Source organism: Triturus cristatus, chromosome 4_1, assembly GCF_964204655.1.
Source record: "Triturus cristatus chromosome 4_1, aTriCri1.1, whole genome shotgun sequence".
NCBI classification, from domain to species: Eukaryota; Metazoa; Chordata; class Amphibia; order Caudata; family Salamandridae; genus Triturus; species Triturus cristatus.
The window spans coordinates 681,678,488-681,702,549 of record NC_140585.1 but is presented as its reverse complement, the minus strand read 5'-3'; the positions used below and the strand labels follow the sequence as shown (position 1 = coordinate 681,702,549).

The window sequence follows — 24,062 nt, the reverse complement described above, 5'->3', positions numbered from 1 at the left end:
AATCAGCCTCCGCACCTTTAAGAATTCTTCTGACTCACATTTTTAAAAACTGGATGTTTTTCATGTTGACACGATTCACCCTTTGGAAGTATTCAGAACGGAGGGCAGGCGGTGCTGCCAGGCAAGCTCCGACAGGCCCTCCCAGGGATAGCGTATATCGGAGTGCTGAATGACGTTTGTCCCTAGAAAGAGACTTTCTGTTCTTTTTCAGGATGACTTCCTTGTTTCAAGACAATAACTTCTCGGTTTCACTTAGTTCAATGCTGATGCTTCTGACCCTGGGACAAAAACGCAAATGTGACCAAAAATGTATTTGACGAGTCCAGTTTCTATGTGTTTGTCTGCAGTAAATGTATTTTTAACCTGAGAAGATGCTCAGAATGATCGATTTGCCCCCAGTGTTCGTTCCAGTGTAAGGCAGTGTAGGGATGGGATAAACAAGAGAAGGAAGGGTGCAGGCCATCTTACCCAGGTTAGCTTCAAACGCTCTTCCACCTTTCATGCGAGCACTGATGTAATAAAATAGTCCGCCCGTTTAAACGCAAGTACTTTCACCACCATCCTTTAGTAAAGTTGCTTTGCCTCAACCCAGTTATTGTTTGGAGGCTGGGAACCTGTTACTGCCGCAAATACGCAACACCTAGGTCAGTGGCAGACTTTACCCACCTGCAGTTTCAACTGCAGAGCATCTTGAAATTGAAACTGACCTTGTATGCCTCTTCATTCTCAGTTGGGGGGATTATTCGAAAGGAATTAGCATAGGACAGTGTCGCAAATCATTTTGCTGTGCTGCCCCATGGCAATTCAAAAGGACACAAATGCACAATTTTGACAAGATACGGTGCATACCTTTGCTTTCAGCCGGTGCACATTTTGCAGCTGTGGGCCAATGCAGTGTCGGTGTTGTTTGCACAGTCGTTTTTGTGCAGGAAGGGGAACCTTCCTACACAAAAACAATCATGAGAGGCGTTTTCCTCTTTCTGTGCAGCACACATGGAAAGAGGAAAAAACGAGGAGAAATGGTAACAATTCTCCTCATTACGCCTGCTCTAGGGAGGCGCAGGGTTTTGGCACTGCCTCAGGTTTACCTGATGTTGTAAATCTGGGGCAGTCCTGATTGTTCCACCCAGAACAGCAGCCTGTACAGGTAACTCAGACCTGCCACTGCAGTGTCTGCATGTAGTTTTGTACTGCCATGTCGACCACTTGCCAGGCCCTAACCCTCCCTTTTCTTACATGTGAGTCACCCCTAAGATAGGCCCAAGGTACCCCTGTGGGCAGGGTGCAGTGTATGTAAAAGGTAGGACATGTTTGGATGTGTGTAGCATGTCCTGATAGTGAAATACTGCCAATTTAGTGTTTCTCTTTTGAAAGAATATCTGCCCCATAGGTATTTTGTTGCTTAGACATCCTGTGTGCCTCTGCTAGGTTTGTGCATTGACTGTCTGGCTTTGGAGTGACAGGGGCTGGGGATGTGCATCCTGTCCAGACAGCCACTTGGGGGGTTTAGGTGTGTCCTGACTTCAAGGGTGAGTCAGGGCTGGGCAGAATAGACCTGGGCTACATTTAGAGTAGGGGGGGAGATTTCTGTCACACCTGAATGGGCCTGATATGCCTGTGACAATGCTGCCTCCACCTCCTGCCAGAAAGCTGTACCAAAGAGGGCAGAACAGGTTTTGGCTGGGCAAAGAGCTTCTCTGCCACTAGAGAACAAAGGATTTTGTGTTATAAAGACAGGGACCCAGACCCCTAACCTTTAGATTACTTCTGGGATTCAAGAGGAACCTTTGCCAAGGAGAAGAGCTGGAGAAACTGAGGAGAAGTACTCTCCCTTTGCTGTGTACTGTCTGTGGTTGGCCTGCACTGGCTGTTTCTGCCAAGGAAAGGACAAGGTCTTTGGTGTTTGCTATGTCTCCTGCTTGAGGAAGACCTCCAAGGGCTTGAAGTAGAGCTTGCCTCCTGTTCTGATGTCTCAGGGACACAAAGACTTCACCCCCAGCCCCCCCAACTGCTTTGCCGGGAGTTCTGACCTGCCAAGAGGTGCCTGCCAGTGATCCGGGCCTCTGGAGGTTGTTTCTGTGGCTGGGAACGCAGTAGACTAAAGAACTGTGAAAATCGACACATTGCCTGGTTACGCCACAACATAGAAGTGCAAGAAGAATTTACCATGCATCGCCGTAGCCAAAGAATCGATGCAGTGCCTGCCTGCGACGGAAGAGTCTGCTGTGTAACGAGTCCTGTGCACCGATCTCCAACGTCCGAGATAACCACACCGATTCTGATGCAGGCCTTGCTGTGTAAGAACCGACAAACTGAGGGGACGCAGCTGGAATCTCCGCAGCACATTCCGGATCTTCAAGCATCGCATCGTTCCGGATCATCACGCATCGCACCGAGGCGCCAGGTCTGTCACATCGCTGGGGAACGCAGTGAGAAGCCAACACTTCGCCTCTCCACGCAGTAAGAAACCAACGCATCACCTCCTCTCGGGTAAGGAACGAATGCATCACCTCCCCTGGAGCAAGGAACCGAGGCATCACCTTCCCTGTGTGTAAGGAACCGCCGCTTTACCTTCCCTGCGACCCTTTTTTTTGCTTGTGTCTTTTTGACGCATCCAAGGTACTTTGTGTTAAAAGTGTTATATCTAATGTTTGCTATGGACAGAACTGTTTCTACCTTTTGAAAGTCATATTTTGATTATTGTATTGTGGATTTTTGTCATGTTTTGGTCTTGTTTGCTTTAGCTAAAGATTACGTATTTTCTAAACTGGTGTGGTGTTCATTTGTAGTGTTTTCACTGTATTACTGTTTGTGTGCACAAATGCTTTACACACTGCCTCTGAGATAAGCTTGTCTGCTCATGCCAAGCTACCAAGGGGGTGAGCTGGGGTTATTTTTTAAGTGTATCCCCCTTACCCTGACTAGGAAGAAGGGTCCCTACTTGGACAAAGGTGCAAACCATTGCCAACTAGAGACCATCATTTCTAACATATCCCAAACACTAAAATGTCCCTAGCCACCTTAAAACCCATACCCACCCTAAATCCTAAAATTACCTTTGCCACCCAAAAACCCATACCCACCCTAACCCCTAAAACCCATAGATGCCCTTATATAAAAACACTAAATGCTTACCTACTACTTACATGTAAAACACATATGCCTTTACCATTAATTTCTCTACAATGAAATTTGTTGTAAAGGTATGCATTGTAAAGGCATACGAGTGGTCAAATTTTGCGTTTAAATGGTAATGCATTGTAACAGCACTTGTGCTGTTAAAACCGCGTTGCAATGGTAACACTCTGTAATGACGGCGTTGTAATGTTTGTTTCCCGCCAATAAGCCCTGTCACTCACCAGAAGCTCAAAAGAGCTGCCCAAACACCATTCTCTTCCAAGCACAAGTGAGCTGAGTGATTGCTCTGCCTGTTGAGCACACTCCGTATAAGAATTGCTTGTTGTCTGTTTAATCCCTATTTCCTTTGCCAGTACTCTGGAGACCCCTCCTGGACTAGGCTCCAGCAAATCAGTATCTGTTTCTCCGGGCTGTATGTCAGACTGTTTTTAGAAAGAAATATTTTATGGCTTAAATATTGGGCCCTAAATATGGTTCACAAAACTATCACCCCCGTAGAGGTTAATAATATAAAATCCTCACCCAGCAGTGTGCTATTTTTATAAACAATTTTTAGGACGCAATATTTATGTCCGAAACTATTTCTTTATACAGTATTCTGACATCCAATCTGGGGTAGCTGATCCTGCGTTACTGAAGTTTCGCACCTTCTTGGCATGCATGCTAGCCAGATCTATAAAACTCGAAGAGGCACTTTGAGGTCTAAGCAGGAGCAGCCCTTGCAGGTAAGAGCGGTGGGCCGGTTGGGGGGGATTTTGACTGACGACAAGGAAAAATGAATCATTTATTTAATTTTACCTTGTGGTCGTCTGTCGAAATCCCCCCTTACCCAGTCCTACCACCCCACTGCCTCACCACTCTTACCTGCACAGGAAGCTCCTGGGTCTAAGTGTGTGTTCTTGTGTCTGGGAGCTCACAATCTGATTGCCCCTAAGAGGGGAATCACTGTCTTTGTCCCCGTCAGTACCATGATCTGCCCACTCCTTAAAATAGATCCACTGGCCAGCTGACAATGTGACCCTAGGTTACGAGATATCTTTTTTCAAGGAAGTGGCAAACCCTAAGGACTACTTGCCCTGAAACCCTTAAATGCAAACACTTAGGTCCTATTTTTATTTTGTGCTTTGAAATTCCTACTGATCATGGTTAGTTGGTGATCACCAGCTATTTTACTATTTTAGTGGGTGGATTGCAGTCTCCTCATTTGTTTAGGGATAACACAGCATCCATGAATAATAAATGCAATATGTGTATACTTATAATGTGTATAACACAAATGGCTCAGTGTTGCAGCTGCATTTCAGTTGTGTTATTTCGAAAGTTTGTTGAATTTGTGTCATACACTATTTTTACTGTACATAATTATATATCTGAAGGTGCTATGAAAGTCTTGTTTTATTTATACAAAATAAAAACCCTGGCTGTACATTTCAGATTTATTGCAACTGTGAGAATTATGTCATACTGTATCTACTCTCAGCGTTCACATCACCTTCTTTGAACTAGGCGTTTCACTGCTCGTCCAACCTACCCGAGACAATCAGCGAAGCTTGGTGGGACAATGTTCTGTAGCAGAGAGAGTACCCAGCGTCCTGGTTAGTTGGGAACACCTGCTTTGGTTTTTGGGGGCTGGAACGTTGGGGACCCGAGGGAATGCTGGACTGTAATCTACGGGACTGCTTCACATCTATAATATCCCCACCATTTGCCAAGGATCTACAGCGTTCATATTGAAATTGAACATTTTTTGTCTCCACTAACGGAACTTACCGGAATATTGCACCATGGGAGCTGAAGTTCACAGACATTGAGCCTCAGCTGACGGTGATTAATGGGTGGAGCCAGCTGACCTCCCCTGATTGGGAGGGCCTCAGAATAACAAGGGTGGTAGAAGGATGGTTCCCGTTCAAGTTAGCGGCATCTGACGAAGGCAAAGACGCCGAAATGCATTATGCCACATCTAACCGTCATTAAAGCATTCCTGAAACGCTTCCCGCTGTGTCCTCTGGCTTCTTATACGGAGGGGTCTTTGTTGGACACTATTTTTACTGTACATAATTATATATCTGAAGGTGCTATGAAAGTCTTGTTTTATTTATACAAAATAAAAACCCTGGCTGTACATTTCAGATTTATTGCAACTGTGAGAATTATGTCATACTGTATCTACTCTCAGCGTTCACATCACCTTCTTTGAACTAGGCGTTTCACTGCTCGTCCAACCTACCCAAGACAATCAGCGAAGCTTGGTGGGACAATGTTCTGTAGCAGAGAGAGTACCCAGCGTCCTGGTTAGTTGGGAACACCTGCAAACCTTCTTCGAACTAGACGTTCACTGTTCGTCCAGCCTACCTGAGACAATCAGTAATGCCTGGGAGGACATTTTTCAATAGAAGAGAGAGTACCCAGTGTCCTGGTTAGTTGAGAACACCTTCAAACTCACCTTTGACTTTACTAGTTTGTTTCTGAGATAAAATGGGGTTGGACAAAACACCTAATATAGGCTTTCTGGGACTTCACATAGATGGCATAAAAGCTCATTTAGCTGTGTGACAAGATTGATATAGGACATTTGTTTAGGTGCCTACTCAGGAGCTGATTCCGATCCGGGTCGGAAAGCACTCCGACCGAGCCGGATCCAGAGTGTTTTCCGACCGAGCAGGAGTCCTGCAGTCCGACCAGGCGAGTACTATGCGGCCGTATGCTGCCGGACTCGGTTCGGTCAGACTCCCATTGAAGTCAATGGGAGCCGGTCGTACGACGCGTACATGGGCTCCCATTGACTGAATGGGTACGTTGCGGACAAGTACACCCCCTACAGTGGGTACACATTGGTGCCATCCACACCGTACATGCCTGTGTTGGGGAGACCCATGGGTCTCCCCCTGTGTCCGAGTCGTAGCGCTGCGGGTGACAGGGGGTCCGACACGGACCCCCAAAGGCAGCCACCCGGACAATTTGCGAGCTGGACACTCCAGCTCGCACAGGCTGTCCGACGCGTGCATCGTACTGGCTCGGTCGTGAATCGCATCCATTGCACACCGCGGTTAGCTTACGAGCGAGACGTACGGAGAGGTTCGGACCCGGAAACGACTCGGTCGGTGAATTTCATGTAGCTCGCATCGTACTTGCTCACTCGTACAGCTGTACGAGTCGGCCGGAAAACACCTGTACGGCTCGCAGTTTTTCCGGCCGGATCGCGTTCGGTGCCCTTCCGACCCGGATCGGAATCGGCCCCTCTGTGTTATAGCAATGTATGGTGTGAGTTATAATTAGTCTAGAGCTTTGTTCATATGGGATCAGCGAGTGCAGATATGAATTCAAAGGGTCGCTTGTAACATGCTCACCCGAACTTAAATCACCCCCTGGTGGAATAACATTCACACCACTTGCTAGGCAACAGACCCTTGAAGCAGTTTATGAGGACAGAAACTTTATCTCATATATGGTTCAAGAGATCATGTTTTTCTTTCATATGGAGGTTTCTAAATGAGACTTCAAGGTTTGGTCACTCGATTAGAGGAGAGAAATATGAGGCCTCTGTTCGTGTAGATGGCTGTTAGGACCATAAGCAGTAGTTAGCAGTGTGCTCTTAGTTGATGGCAAAACATCATTACATTTTAAAAGATATGCCAGACCTTTACCGTTCTTTGTGAACTGTAGATGTTTCACAGCGGTCTGATGAGGAAACAGTGGAGTATTCTCCTCATTTCCTCTAACAGTTGCCCATGTTCTTTACCTGATCAAAAAGTAATAGTTGCATTGGGAGTATTTTGCACATGTATATTTATTTGTGCACTTTTGAGTAACTTTACCACTTTTGGCTACTCACACAATCCGGCTTTAAAGTTATTCAGAAGTGTGGCTTACATGTCAGCACCTCCTGAAAAAGGGATGGAGCCTAACTTACCAGTGTGAGTTTCCACTAAAAAAATATTGTAAGCCTAGCATCACACATGGACAACCACTGGTAGTGTAACACCTTCTCAAAGAAAATAATTGCAGTTGGGACTTAAATGTAAGCCCTATGGGAAATAATGTTAATTTAAATTACATTATTTCAAGTAGTGATGCATAAATATAATTGTATGTTAGAAAATGTATAAATAGTACATATTTTAAATTGAATTATACAATCTTTTAATAATTGTTTGCATTAAAAAAAAATGTAACAATCATTTTTATTAAATATAAGTACATTATTACAAATACATTCTAAATATTACTTTTAGTGCTTATATATTTTATAGGAATATTAATGTATGAGAAAACATCTTTACTATACCAAGAAGCAAAAACACATTTTCCTAGAAAGAAAAGGTTAGAAGTTTAGCCATCAAAAAAGTCAGGTAAGGTCAAAAACTTCTGGTTATTGCTTTTTCGTGCTCTCATTCAATGGACATAAATCTCATCTCTTTAGCTCACCCTCAAGAAGACAAGGGTCTTCTTTTATTTCACTTTCTCTGTACAGTGTGTGCTGTCCCAACTAATTAGAAATTCCTGCATATTCTCACTAAGAGGGGACTGGTAGGTCATGGAGGGGTGTGCACAAAAAAGTTAAGTGTCAATGATGGACTACTGGATCTTAGTAAGACTCCTAATATGTTTGTGAGGAAATGGCCCCAAACTGCTTCAGAATGGGGTAACTGGTCAGCCAGTTTGTAGACTGATTTTTCAAAGTTTACCAACATAGCCATGGCTTCAGACCAGTCAGAAAACAGTGGGGGTGTCGAAGATTTCCATTCCTTTAGGATGCATATTTTGCCTGTTGTCAGATAGGTGGCCAGTCAGTGTCTTTCCTGTGTATTTTAACTAGGGGTGAGTGGAACTCACAGAGTTTCACTCTACAGGATTCCACAGAGTTACATAAAAACTCTGCGAGATTCCATGGAGTTCCGTAAGCAGGCAAAATTGGCACAACACGCTGATTTTCAGCATCAGAAGCGTATCCCGTGCTACAAACTCAGCCCAAACTGCACCATGCAGCTGCTTCGTTGCTACCGCTCGAGTAGATTTTCCACTCAAGCTGCAGCTTTCTTACGGCGAGCGAAGATTTCTCACTGCAAATTGTTGTGTCTCTCACGACCACCTGCGATGAGAAAATCTTGCCGGGTGCTGACCTAGCACCCGAAAATCATGGTAGGGACGCCAATACTTGCTCTTGCTCACCAACTTATCACTGACGAACCACGCACGATTAAAAACACTCACAACTCGGAGTGGGTAAAACTCTGCGAACTCCGCCTACTATCTACTTTGTCTGCATCATGAAGCATGAGCTGGAGTACTTTGCTACCCTTTTTTGTGCTGTAGATATTTTAGAAGTGTAGTTTGTTAATAAGAATGGATTAACTTTTTTGTGGGTGGGTATACATCCATCCCTTAACCCTTCCCTGATCCTACCTTAACTCCTCCTTGCTCCTCGCTTTTCCCCTTCCTTTTAGTAGTAAGTACTCAACATTTTCCAGCCACTCCCTTATGTCCCTCCCACATTTAATAATAAAAGTATACTTATGTGTGCAGAGACTCCACACTCGGGGTGCACAAAAACAAAATAGGAGAGGTCTAGGCGTACACTACACACGTAGGGTGTCAATAGCATTTTGTAGTACGCTTTGTGCATACTACAAAATGATGTTCGTGTTTTGGCCCCCAAGTGTTTAATTACCTTCCCATCATGCTAGCACAAGTGTCATATTGTGAATATAGTTTTTTGTATGATTTACTGAGCTATAGTCTTCAAATTTTATATTTATTTCGGGCTGAGGTATCATTTAAATGGTTCCTTTAAAATATATGTTGTAGTCAGTGCAAAACATGTGCCATGAATATTGTGTGGTGTGCTATATAATTAATTGACTGCTACATTAGGTACAATGAAGGTTGACAGCAAAAATGATGAACTGCCTCTAAATTGCTTTCCTGGAGGTTAAATGCATTGCTGTGACACTTCTAGGGATCTGCGACGAATACAAATCTTGTTCTTTTAACGTTGTGTACCAAGGGATTGGTGGGATAGAAATATGCAGTAACCTGACTTATGCAATTAATTTCAGATTTTAGTAGTTTGCCCTGCACAATCTAGCATGATAGTGCCTCGGTTATGTTCACTGTCCTTAAGAGTTCTGGGTTGTTGGATCAGAGCCCATTCCGTCAGTTATGAGACTATTATGATCCCCAGAGCACTTGGTACAATGAAGAGATTTTGTCAATATCATTCACATTAAATGCTCATCAAAGTCCACTTAATTATCTTCTAGAATGGATGAGAAATTTAGCAAAATGATTGCTTGCTTGCTTCATTCCTGAAGACTCGTTGCAGTTTCTTTCCAAGGTGGAATGAGTTTATTGCTGCTCCTGGAGACGGGACCGTGGACTTGAGGCGTTGTGTCCCATCTCTGCAGACATGATCTCCATAGTTCAGTGTGGGCACACAAGGGCTTTTGCTGTTTCGTTTAATATCTCAGGGTCGTTGCTCTGGCATGAGATGTTTGAATAGGAACCAATACACTTGTGTTTGCTCTTTTCTGCAAGGGTCGTTTGGCGAACTGTGATTTAAACATATATCCAAAGTGGGCCCTCGGAGTATTAATTCACTTCACTCGTGCACTGGGTGTAGGCTTTGTTTAGTTTTGCAAAGTTAGATGAAGGCCCTACATACGTCGGAGGTTCTCCTAAAGCCCCTAGTGTCACAGCCCCAGTTGTACAAAACCTGCCATTAGCACATTTCAAATGATGCATGATGAACCCCATCAGTGTGATAGTTAAGCCCTTGTTCACTGACTACCTCTGCCTACTGAGAACAATACACAGGGAGGTAGAAACTAACATCTCCCTGAAGACAAAACTGCATGCTGCATTCACCACTGTGGTGCAATAAGCCTTCGCCAGGAACACTGTTTACTACTTGACCTGAATTGTCAAAGGGGGAACTTATTCAGGGAACTCTCAAAGTTTTAATATCCCTACGTCTTCCTCAGACCTCTCCCAAAATCTGTGTGATGACTCAACATCTTAATAGAGGGAATTGACACTGCATAGTCCGGCAAGACCTCTATACACAGATATCTATAAATCTGCTCCTATATCTTTGCTTTCACCATTCCAAGAAGAGGATGTATTCAGAGTCAATCTGTGCTGAAAGAAGCATTGACAACCACTTTCATTCGTTAAGCTGAGGTCAGTAAGCTCCTTCCCAACAAACCCCTCTTCTTTTGAGAATGGAAGCAAATCATCTTATTTAACTTGATGGTGCATATTCTTTCAACCTTGGACCTAAGCCATGCATGCATACTAATGGTTCTTGACCACTCTTCTGCTTTTAGTGTCACTGACTATGCAATATTTCTAAACCGTAAAGTCTTCTAATTAGTTGCCATTTTCCTGAAAAATGAAATACTGGACTTAGAAGGCACCTTCATCTCGAATTCCACCTTCATCTCCAGTGATCCATTATTTCAAGAGTACTGGTCGATATATAAATGGCAGGTCTTGTTGAAATAATTGATTCTTAGAGTATCTAATCGTACATATAAACCGATTTTCGACGTCTACATCCGTATTAGAAGAGGGAGCTGACGATAGACCGCACACTGTTACAAGGCTGTAAACATCAGAACTAGCAGTATGCAAAGATGTTAAGTTGAAGGACTTGCATCTTTGCTACTCTTTTTTAAAGTTACAATTTTTCAAATTATGAAGCTTTCATGGGTTCTTAAAAAGAACATATTTAGCAGTAGCACCCCTCTACTACAACAGGAAAGGGATGTCATGTGCAGCAGATAAATGATACCACTTAGCAGCAGCCTCAAACCTGAGTCTTCAGTTTCATAACTCCGCACCATGGTAAAGTCCTGATTTCCACCTCAGCGCTGTCCCTGCCTGCCCCTATACAATTCTGCCCTGTCTGCATTGGAGATTCCCCCTCATGACCTGCAGAAATTACTGCCCTAGCAACGCCCTCCTGACTACTCTCTTACCTCAACCCGTGCTCCCCAACACCTTTTCACAGTGAGATGTTTCCCAATGCCCCAGGGTACTCACACTTCCCGTTCCATTCCCCACAGTTCAAATTTGCTCATGGAGCGGTTGCTGCCTGCCACTTCAGGGGTTCCTGATGATGGAGGCCCTGACCATGGCATATTTTGTCCCAGGAAAATTCGCCCTGTAGTAAGTCCAGCCTATACTAACTTTTCTTAGCAAAGTTTACTTTATTCTACTAACTATTTGGATACATTATAAACTTTACACACCAACAGTGTGATTGACTCCATCTATCACTGAACTTCTATTCCATAGCCTAGTAGACATGGCCTCATTTTCCCTCTGCATCTGGCAGACTAAGATCGCTGCCAATGCATTTTAGGTATCATTTGCCAACAGTGCATGTGCTGTTGCTGTGAGTCCTATTGTGTACTATAGGGGGCTTGGAGCCCACCCATTGCTTACCATGTGTTGGCTTCACTGTCACTATCATTTGTTGCCTCCTAATTTGCCCGTGTTTGACACTGGCACTTCCTGTTCTTTGGTCTAGAGCATAGACAAAGTACTGCTTGATTTACTTTGTAACCACTGACCATCCACTGCCCACTGTGATTCAGGTATTATTTTTTTCTTTATGCTTCCCATCCATGTTTCTTCTTCCCTCCCACCCCACCTGCTGTCCGTGTTGCTTCTTTCCCTCCCACAATCTACCCATGTCAATGTTGCTTCTTTCCAATCCACCCCACCCTCCTATTGTCTGTGTTGCTTCCTTCCCATCTTTCCGGTGTCTATTTTGCCCCCCCAACAGCCACCGCCCATAACAAAAAAGCGGTATAAAGCGGCCAGCGCTTGCCGTGTCATGGCAATTCTTTTTACCATTCCCACCCTCTTTGTTATCCAGGCTTCTCACCCCACCCTACTCCAATTGTCCGTGCTGCCCACCTCTATCTGACATAAGGAAAAAAAGCAATATGGTGTGGCCAACACTGATCACATCATAGAGCTTTTTTTCTACTACTTTTTTCTAACTTTAATTTCAGACATAATGCACAGCCGCTCTGCTGTACAACATGGCTAGAACACATTGGCAAAACCAATAGCTTTAGACTAAGCAAGACCTATTAGCTTTGCCAAAGCTTGTTACTAAAAAAACATGGAAAACCACATTCAAAAATGGACATCAACTACAGTTTCTGTATGGGATGCAGCTCTCTGATAGTGGCTGATGCTGCCTAGTAACAGTATGTGAGTAGTTGCTGGGCCCCTTCAAAGCTGAACATAAATACTACTGAAAATTCTAAAAGGCAAATGTAATATATAATTAAACAAGAAACAAGACATTTGTCCACCAGCCGACACTGAAGGGGGGTATTTTTTAGGAGGAAGTGCACATTTCGTATTGTCACACAGTTAGGGAAACCGATGTCTGAAATGGGCTGGACCTTCACCCTATGCTGTATAATGCGGTGAGCAGAAGTAAAATGTGAATTTAACAGAACAATGTTCAAAAGCTGTTGAGTGTCTTGGAGTGGAGTGAAGTGGTGATAATTGTAGTAGAGAGGAGTGGCATAGAGTGTCGTAGAGTGGAGTGTTGTATATTGGCAAAAGTGGAGTCTCGTAGATTGAAGTGTCATAGAGAGGAGTAGAGTGGCCTAGAGTGAATTGTGGCATAGAGTGTTGTAAAGTGGAGTGGCATAGAGCAGAGTGGCATAGAGTGGAGTTGAGTGTCATTGAGTTTCGTAGGGTGAGTGGAGCTGAGTGGAGCGTTGTAGAGTTGAATGTCATATTGTGGAGTGGAGTAACCTAAAGTGGTGTGGAGTAGCATAGAGTGGATTAGATTGTCATAGAGTGTTGTGGTGTAAAGTGCAGTAGAGTGGAGGAGAGTAGTATAGAGTAGAGTGGAGTGTCATGGAGTGGAATGCAGTGGTTTAGAGTGGTGTAGAATGGAGTAGAGCAGCATAGAGTGGAATAGAGTGGCATGGAGTAGAGTGGAGTAGAGTGTCGTATAGTGGAGTGGCGTAAACTGGAGTATGCATGGTGTGGTAGTGCACTGCCATTACATACAACAAATTTTCTATTGAAATGGCCATTACATTTGCACAGACATACAGTGTTACTGATAAAACGATACAGCACACAAACAATAATGTGTGGAAATGGCACCACCTAGTGTATTGATTTATTTGGATCATATTCAAATATTTGTTTTCAGCACACTTAAGATTTACAAAAAATGTGCTTCATTTGTGCTTTTCCTAATTCTGATATGTTCTGAAATTTACACAGTTCATTTACTGACATTTAAATGTTGTGGATAGAAAGAAGCCTTTAGTAAGTAAAATGCATTTGTTGTGTGCACAATACCCAAAGGTGTCACGGCGCTAGCAGAATCCAGAAGCTGCAACAAAGGGGAGGAGAGGAAATTAAAAAGATGAGAAAACCCTACTCGGAATCAAACGGAAGGAAACCAGCCCCTTTGACACCCCCAGATTGTTAGATAAAGCCTCTCAATTTGAAGTCAGAGAAAGAAAAATAAACACCAAACTCCCTCAGAAGACAGAGCCTGACATTTGACATCTGTCTTTTAATGCACAGTAAATGTGACAAGATAAGGACAAAAGGTAGAGTCCAGTTTACCGAAAGCAAGCACTGTGGAAGAATACAGTAAACAGGCTATGCTCCAGGGATGAACTAACTCAAGCTTGATAGCCTAAAACAAATAAAGCCAGCAAATAGAAAGCAACAAATGGGAGTTACTATCCACAACGTTAATGGTAAACAAAGGGCAGAATGCATCCCTATGTTAGCTTTCCAAATGTTCCCAAGATGTCTTTAGCAAACTGGACAGCTGCGCTATCTGCTAGGCTTCGACCTAAAAATGAGACAGTACCTCATGTTCAGAAAAAACACTTAACACGTGACTGTTTCGAGGGCAGTGGCTATTTAAGCTGTACAGCTATTCTCTCTTAGTTCCCCAGTGGAAGTAAAAATCGGAGGTGAAGCTAAATATAAATTCATGCATTTATTCTGTTTCTTTCAGTTTGCTTTCTCTAGTAAATATCTCAAGAGTAGGCATGGTCTTTGTAGTCAGACAGTTCTGCCAAATTTAGAGTGTTTGAAATTGTGCCCATCTACATTATAGTTTCTGGGTATTGCCTTCCAACCTACGGCTAAATAACAGATGCGAGTTGCTCAATTTTGTTGATAAATATAGGCATTAATGACTATTTTACAAGAGCATTCTTTGTAGGCAAAACACCGAAGCTTGGCAGAAAGACGTATTTGTGTGTAATGTTCTAACCTAAACAAGCACAGGGCCGACCTTTTCATAAGTATACTGCGTCATAGAGGCAGGTGCACCACAGTAGAAATACCAACAAATAACAGTCACTATTTTGACGGCATATATGTCTCAAGAAAGGCCATAACAGTGGACTTGTTTTTATTATCCTGGTATAAATAGAAAGACTGCGGTGCTTCTGATTAACACCATCTTTTGGGGGCTAAACTGTATCCATTGTGTTATTTAAACGGATAATTACGTAATTCATATAATCTACGGTGTCTTTCACAGCAAGATAGAAATAGGGGTGAATGTCTGGGCTGGTATGAAACAGAATTCACGTCCCGCTAGTCACATGAGAGGCGGCCTCTGTAGTGGGCTGCAATGTGGCCGACATAGGGAGTTAAACATAAACTAGTAATGATTAGAATCCGCCTGGATAGCCCTAGGTTTACTTGGGTACGAACAGCGCCCAACAACTCCTTGCCTTACATTTTGTGTCCTGTGTAAGGGTATTGAGTTTGACACTGGGTCAAGGAGGCATATTTAACGCGACTATGCGAAGCTCTGTGCGGGTGTCATTATGTTACGTTGACAAGCTCGCTATGTTTGTGTGCAAGCAGTTTGTTAATGACTATTAGCTCAAAGGCTTCATTGTTCGAATTGCTGTGGACGAAAGTAGTAGATGTCAAGAACATCTCAAATTTAGACTCATCAGTGGACCTATCCTGAAGAGGCCTGATCTTATTTGAGGTGTAAGCTCACAAAGAATTGCCAAAATAAGATCCTCCAGATATCTCTGTTTTTGTTTAAGTTGAAACCTTTGTGGAGCTGTATAAGGCGGCTGATGCTAGTCTCAGGCGGTCCTACCATGTCTTAAGCAGAGGAGGAGGGAGCTACAACTGCCTTCAATGAAGGACATACCATTACCATATGTGCAGCGTGAGCTAAGGCAACATCTTTCCAACTTTGAAAAAGGTCAGAACACACTCGACAGTAACGCTAGGGGACACTTCGAAAGCATGTCTGCTTTCCCTGTGACCAGTGCCGTCTTAAAGCAGCATTTGGAACACATATGTTAGGCTGAGTAGGCCACACAGCGACAAAGGCAACAGCAGCGGTCCCAAGCATCTGCAGAGACATGCACCCTGTTCTGATCACTGCCTCCACTCTGAAACTAAGTTGGCCAGAGGTCCAAGAGGAAACATCTGTTGCTGCCTCAGCTATGGTCAACATTGTAAAATTGCTCAAAAGGCAAGACTGGCCTTGACTCCGATATCCACTTTGCATAGCTGTATCACAATTCTATCCATGACATCATCTCCTACTACAGCAATATACTCCTCTAAGAACTCAATCTCAGGGATGCAGAGTGTGAAGGAGTATGGTCAGTACATAAGCCACAACCCTTGGACACTCCTGGAAAGCTGTGCACAAGAAAAAAGAGCAGACTATTTTATTCTTCAGTTGTACAACTACTGTTACAGGACTTTTTTGTTGGCTATGTTTGTAAGAAATTGGGTTATTGATCGAGGGGTATGAGAACGCTTCTCAAGCAACAACCACAATCCTTGACAGGGTGAACCACAAAAGTCACTAAATTAACCGCTCTTAACCCTCTGATATCTTGGCACAAACGCATTCAGGCTTAACTTAGAGGCACTGTTAAGTATTTATGCAGCACACAAACAGTAATAATGTGAAAACACAACACAAGAAAAATCCCAAATCAATTTAGAAAAATAGAGTGAATTTTATTTAATGAAATTTTACCAAAACAGCAAAAATTAAATTAGTCGAATTAGGAAATATTTAATTTGAAAGCATTAGATAACAATAATGGTAAAATGTGCAAAGTCCCAATCGAGTGTATCCAGTTGAGCTGGACCAGGACAAAGTCACAAATTTAGGCAGATAACGATGGAGCACTGACCCGGCGCATGATTAAGTTTGGCCGGCTGAGTGTTGTACCTTAAGTCGTTTGTGCGCGGTGTGCATGGTGTTGCTTCACGAGGCTTTGAGTCGTTCGGCGTCTGTTCAGATGAGGCTGTTTGGCAAAGCTTTGCGGGGCTTCACGTCACTCGGCCTAAGTTCTAATGGAAGTTGAAGCTATGCAGTGAGGCTTTGCAGGGCTTAGTGTTGCTCGACCTCAGTTCTGATGGGGCTTTCAGGTGCCCAGTACGGTGAGGCTTTGCAGGGCTTCATGTCACTTACCGTCAGTTCCAATGCAGCTTACAACTGTGCAGTAAGGTTTTGTGGAGCTTGGCATCACTCAGCGTCAGTTCAGATGAAGCTTGCAACTGTGCAGAAAGTTTTTGCAGGGCCTCTCATTGCTTCACGGCGGATTTGATGGTACCTTCAGTTAAGCCAGGGGAAGTTCTCTCTGAGGCTAGCCAAGGGTCCAGGACCTGTGGAGGCACCTCTTAAGGATCTGGAACTCACTCCAGCAGAGGCCAGCAGGGCCCAGGAAGGTCCAGTTGCAGTTCAAGGCAGGACCTGTGCAGCAGGTCAGCTGAGAATTTGCAGTGAGGCCTCTGGAGGTTGTTGTGTCCCTGTAGCTCAGAACAGGTCAGACCCCTGGATTCACTCAGTAGCCTGGGAACAAGGTGCAGGTCCAGTTCTCCTTCTGAAAGGCAGGACTCAAACCACAGGACAGTCCTCTGGGGTCCGGACAGGACTCTAGCAGCAAGGCAGTCCTCAGGTAGCAGCACTGCATTCGTCTGGGGAACAAGGCAGTCCTTCTCAAGTCTTCCACTTGGCCAAGGATTGTACTGAAGATTGACTCAGGGGGTCCAATATTTTTACCTGGTGCCAGCCTTTCAAGTGGGTGAGACACCCTGGCCTACCCCCCACCCCTATCTAGCTCTGAAAGTTCTTGCTTTCTACTGCCATGCTCCATAGAGTCTAAGCTGACAAATGACTGGTGTAAGGTTCTGTGTGTGTATTTGCTGGAGCAATCCTTTGAAATTGTAAGGGGGCAAGGAACAGCTGTGCCCCTCCCATCCTCGAAGGATAGCCTACCCCCCTTTATCTCACTGTCTGGGAGGAATACTCAAAGGACAAATGCCAAATACATCCAGTCATGTGACATAGGACACAGGCTGTGGGCACCAAATGGTAGGACAAGAAAATGGCATCTTTCTAAATGTTATTGGTAACAAGGGAACCCAAGTGTAACCTGGGACCTTGGGTAAGCTTATGTGTAAAGTACAGTGATCCAAAGACTATAGATCTCAAGATCAAAGTGCAAATACATCAAATGATCTATTTATTTAATCATTTATCAAAAAAAACATTAAAACCAATGTGACAGCACAGTGGGTGTATGGTGAAAATCATGCTTGGTGCTCTCATGCAAGTGACACACACGTGTAACAATATGTGATCAAGAGTGAGTACAATCAAATTGGGTCCGTAGAAATATTAGATGACATTTAGATTATTTAGACAGAGAGAAGGATCATCATCTGTAAAAAAAAACTCGAGCCAGAGAAAAATAGAGGACTGAGAGACAGCACAGAAAATATAGTGTTAGAGTAGAGAAGGCCACAGTATGGGATTCCAATATATGCAGAGGTAATTTTAAGATTATTGAGATTTACTCTGATTTACTGATTTACTTTAATTCTATCCAATTTGGCCTCTCTACTCCCTCCACTTTTCCCTCCATTTTGACTGGTGTCTTGTTTATTTTGTCTCCATAGGTGTAGCTGAAATGTGCTCATTATTGCCTTCAGCGATGTTTGATTAGTGCCGAGTATTCACTCATTGTAAATACAGTAATAACATACTGTGGCTTTCTCTACTCTTAGCACTATATTTTCTGTGCTCTCTATCAGTCCTCTATTTTTCTCACGGTAGATGTGGCCGAGTGCTTCTTTTGCCACAGTTGTGTCAGCAGGTGTCTATGCTGCCAGCTTTCCATTTGCCACCTGAGTGAACTTCTAATTTAAGCGCCAAAAATATGGGATTTATATTTTTTCTTGCACTACAGAATAAAACACACTTCATCAAGCATGCTCGTGTGAGTTTCTGCTTTTTATCAAATATGACAAGGGTGGTATTTCCCTTTTGTGGTACACTTTATGATGTTGTTCTTAGTCGACTCATGCTCAAGGCTTTAATTGACGATAATATGCCATTAGTAGATGATGTACGTAGATCACAATTTGTTGTTCCATTGTATTATATTGTTGAATTTTAGGGCAGCAGTTGTTTAAACTGAGCACTCACAAAATCTTCTTAGCATTGTTTTATTGTGGCCTAACAACTTTGGCTATGCTTCTTAAGAACACAGAGAAATACTTATTCATATATCCTTAATAGGGAAAGGTATTGCACAAATAGCATTGACAATTAAGTAAATTAGACCTATATCCCTCAAACTGGTACAACATTTACATATATCTCCAATGAAGATTTATCCAGGGACTCTGAAAGCAATGGAAAGGCACCGTCACAAATAACATTGACCAAGTAGAATTTTTAATGCACCCAATGTTCACAGGTTTGCTCAGACAAGCATAATGGGTTTACAATTGCAGATACACTGCAAATAATATTGCAACTTGTGAACCGTTCCTGTGTGTGTACTATGAGCATACAGTCAAATACTGTTCTAATATGGTCCTATGCTATTTTTATGGAATCAACCTCAAAATGTAATGCTAGTTAGCCAGTAATGTGACCATACTACTCTACTGTACTATAATCTGACCTTAAATAGGGCAGCTGTATGGACATATATTCCAGATGGAATGGTTAAGATCCATTGAGCCACCAAGATCCACTGAGCCACCAATAATAATTGAATGACAAGCAGAAACAGGAAACATGATATTACTGTGCAATCATTAAAAATGAATCCGAAAATGATGTTATAAATTATGCAATTAATAATATAATTGGTGGTATAATTAGTGGTTACATTTATTATGTGATGTGATAAGTGTAATTTCATAAAATTCAGCCAAACATCAAACAAAATAGAAAACAAATATACAAAATACTTAAAACACATTTTAATAGTTTATGTGTACATAGAGTATAATTCTTCTTTCACACCGTAATTCCTGGCTAAAGTCTCATGCTGCTGTTGGAAACTGTGAACCTCATATCTATACTCATACTAACTAATCTTCAGGAGCAAGATGAGATCTCTTTCTAGGACTTCAAACCAAACAAATTGTGTACTTCTCCCTTATGCACTGCTGCATGTTGTGAGGAAATTTTAGGCCTAGCTCTGTACAGAATATTGTCAATGTAAAGTCATGGAACAGCGCAAGAGAGGAAAAATGACAAGTTGCAAGAAACAAGGCTTATACAAGATTCATTTGAGACCTTAACAAATTGAGTGAATCTTTTCTTCAGTACTGTACTTTACCTTTATCTATAGCTGTATTATTTTGATCTCTTTTTACAATCCCTTCCTTTCATCATTATGGGTTACTATTCTACTCAACTAAGTAACAATAGTACAGCCATATCCGATTTAGAAGGGTCTGCTTCTGAAAATCCTGTAAACAACGCGTGGTCATGTCACTTTCAGGAATAATTGTTTATTTTCTTAGGAAGGCTAAAATTAGATGCTAGTCAGTAGAACTCCTCTCAGAGGGAGTAATACAGCCCATGACTCAGAATTTAACAAGTACTTTGGTACAAAAACCAATCCAACCACAGGTCATTACCGCGGTCACTCGCGAAAGTACTGAACATCACTTAAAGCATGTCTCTTCAAATAGAACCCACAACAAACAATGGCTTAGAAAGTCAAAAGAAGATATCTGAAAGCTCTGTGGGTTTCATGACTAGGCACATTTAATCTGATTCGTATATTTTCCATTTGGGTTTAATCGTTCTGCTTACTGCTTCAAAGGTTTTGGGTACAATATCTGCATTGTGTGATTTTGTCTAAAATTACATTTGTAGCCATTATCTATTTGTGTCTGTCAGCGCATCTGTAATGATGGTCTTTGCTCCCTGGGTACAGTATAATGGGCATGTAGTTTGCTTCATACTACAGAACTTAGTTGAAAACAAAGTTAACATTTTCGTACTATTTTCATATCTTTTTATTTCTACTTTCTTTCAGAGCTATCCTATGGCAGTGATGTCCATGCACTTGCACGTCTTCTGGGGGGCTTTGCTTCTATCTGCCCTAGTAGAGAAATGTAGCACGGAGTGTGAAGAAGCAGCGAGAAGGTCAAGGATGAACATAAACATGACTTACCACTTGCCAAACTTCACATCTGAAACCCCCATCCAGAACATTGTACTGCACAATGGCCAAGTCTATGTGGGAGCCGTGAACTGGATCTATGTCCTGGACGAAAATCTGACACACATCTCATCATACAAAACAGGACCCGTGTTAGATAGTGCCGAGTGTTCCCTGTGTAACATTTGCACACATGAAAACAACTTTGCAAATTCTTCTTGGAAGGATAATGTCAACATTGCCCTATTTATGGAAACCTACTATGGTGACCACCTTATCAGCTGCGGTAGCGTAAGTAGAGGTGTGTGTCAAAGACATGTGCTAGATGACTCCAACCCAGCGAATATCTCAAGCAACGTTCACTGCATGTATAACCAAGAGAACAATAAGGCCCCCCACAAGTGCCCAGACTGTGTGGTGAGCCCTCTAGGATCCAGAGTGCTGACGACTGTCAAGGACAGATTTGTCAAGTTCTTTGTTGGGAACTCTCTCAAGTCATCGCTTCCACAGGAGACGACCTTGCATTCCCTATCTGTGCGGCGGCTGAAAGAGACCCAAGATGGTTTTGAGTTCCTCACCGAGCATTCTTTTCTAGATGTTTTGCCCCAGTACAGGGACTCCTATCCAATTAAGTACGTGCATGCTTTTGAGAGTGACAGCTATGTTTACTTCTTGACAGTGCAGCGGGAATCTCTGGACTCCCAGGCCTTCCACACCAGAGTCCTGAGGTTCTGCTCGTCGGACTCTGAGCTGCAGTCTTATATGGAGATGCCCCTGGAATGTATTTATACAGAGAGGAGGCGGCGGAGGTCAACAAAAAGAGAGATTTTCAATATTTTGCAAGCGGCTTATGTAAGCAAGCCAGGCGCAGCTCTGGCCGAGGAGATGGGCTTTCACCTCAGTGATGACGTCCTATTCGCGGCTTTTGCTCAAAGCAAACCCGACTCGTCTGAGGCAACAAACAGGTCTGCTGTCTGTGCGGTTTCAGTGAAAACAATCAACGAATTCTTCAACAATATTGTTGTGGACAAACACAGTAGTGGCTGTCTTCAACATTTCTACGAGCCAGATAGCAAATATTGCAAAAACAAGGTAAGAGATAACCAGTTTATCATTTTTTTTTTAACGTTTTAGTGCTTTTCCTGTGCTATAATATTAGGGTTTCAAAAAATGAAATGTTTTGCATTAGGTCAAAGGAACTCATGGGTTTTGCATAAATACTAGAAATGGGAAAACAAACACGATGGATCTGGCTGGAGGATTATAGCGAAAACCAGTTTTTCTAGAATTTCAAATATGGTAATCATTGGCTTCGGGCCTTATTTATGTTATTGTACCCGTGTATACATGTTTGCCCTCGTGGCGCTATGCAGTCAGTTGACAGTAAATACTGGGTTTGTTTAGTAAAACGCTAAGAGGTGAGCTTTCCTTGTGTACGTATGTCTTTAATCATGCCTGCTGCACCACACACTTGCGTTTTTAAGACACGCCAGTTACTGCAGCCTTTTGACTATTTTCTTTTTTATATATATTATTATTTTCAATATTCATTGAAACTAACCAGAAATGCAGCATATTTAATACAGAGGACTCAAGACGATAATAAAAAAAACCATAATTGATTGGAAGACTACTACAAATAAATGCAAGCATCTCGGCATAAAGGTTCCCTTTCTCTTCCCTTTACAAAGTATTTAGAAAAGCAAGCACTGATTCCCAGATATTTTGCACATTTTGTCGTCTGCTATTATGATTTACAATGGCTTTTCCGTGCCCTCTAGATCAATACATTGATACCACCATTCTTTCGCCTTCGGCGGGATACAGTCCTGCCATAGAGTTGCAGTCTGTAATCTAGCAAGAACAACAGCAGCAAAGACAAAACCCTTGAACCTTTCAGAGTATCCTCACAACATTACTTCAGGTGTCATAACAATTCTCTTTTTTTTTTGTGTTGAAATTTTTTATTGAATTTTATAAGACAAATACATTAGAGCATATGCAATAGTAAATAAAAGAGAATAAATACATGTTAGAAGGAATCATGGAATAAGAAATTGATAAATAAATACGATATAAATATGCGTTTAAATAGATAAATACAAATTAATGCAACAAAGATATCAAAACCCAGAATGACATGTAATAAGAGTGAGCAATAAGGAAAAGAGAGAGAAGAAAAACATAGTAGAATAAAGAGTGCTGGAAATATAAAGAAATAGAACAAAGGAAAAAATAATTAAATAAAAACAGAAGAATACCACAACGGAGGAAGGAAAGGATTGTGAGGGAACAGAGAGAAGAGAAAAAACAAAGGACAGAAAAGCGAAAGTTGATTAGTGTGTTTGAGTAGAAGTGGAGGCCAGAGGATCAGCAGCATTTGATTTAAGAAATGGAGACCATATTCGAAGAAAGGTGTCGTTTTGATCTTGAAGATTATAGATTATACGTTCATGGGAAGCAGTTTGCATCATTGCCACCAACCAGTCCTCCTGCGATGGAGGCATAGTTGATTTCCAATGACGCAGTATACATATTTTGGCAGTAGCAATTGAAGTATGATAGAGACGGAGTTGTGGCTTCGTGAGCTTTGGGGAATGACGTAAGTCATGTAGGAGAATGTTAGTAGATGTAAGTGGCAATTTTAGGGGCATAGTGGACTTCAAAGTAGCACCGATAAAAATCCAATAGGGTTGAATACTAGGACATTCACAAATGATATGAGTAATATCACAACCTGAATTGAAGCATCTCCAGCAGTTAGAATGAGAGAGAAGACCAGCTTGGTGTAATTTGACAGGAGACCAGTGCCAATCATGCAGAATTTTAAAAAGACAAAATTTAAGCCTTGATTCACGAGCTCCCTTATTTAAATTCTCTAGAATCAAATCCCACTCAGCATCGGAAAAGGAAATGGAGAGACGAGATTGCCATTTACGCTGGAGATCATGTGAAAGAGATTTAGAAAAAAGATGAGATGAAAAAATTTTGTAAATACCAGAAGTAACACCCTTAAATTTCCCCCAAATGTGCAAATAGGATAATATAGGAGAATCCTGCATGAGCCATGGTGATGTTCCCATATGGGTCTTTAAACATTGTTGGAGTTGAAGGTATTTGGAAGAATGATGAAGGGGAAGAGCAAATTCTACCTTGAGCTGAGAGAATGACTTAAAATCCCCATCATGTAGGAGTTGATCCGGATAGAGAATACCTGCATCTCGCCATTCAGGCCAGGATAACATACGGCCATTAATACGGATCCCCGAATTATTCCACAAGGGAGCCTTAGCATGTATTCTAGAGTTTGAGCCTAATAATCTATGACTTCTCTGCCAGGATTTATGCATGGCAGATAGTATCGGGTTTTTTGGGTCAGAACGACTAGAGCCAGTACCATACAGAGGAGAAAGGTTTGATTCCGAGGATAGAAGATGTCTT

At 42.4% G+C, this 24,062-nt stretch overlaps 1 protein-coding gene across 1 annotated transcript in view; it reads left to right on the top strand.

Annotated features, from left to right (window-relative positions):
- The window catches only part of MET (MET proto-oncogene, receptor tyrosine kinase), a 347,052-nt gene that overhangs the window by 48,025 nt on the left and 274,965 nt on the right, over positions 1-24,062 (top strand). Inside the window, exon 2 of the mRNA XM_085653147.1 lies at positions 20,496-21,713. Within this exon, the coding sequence (XP_085509273.1) occupies positions 20,496-21,713 (1,218 nt within the window). The remainder of the gene's footprint in view (positions 1-20,495; positions 21,714-24,062) is intronic.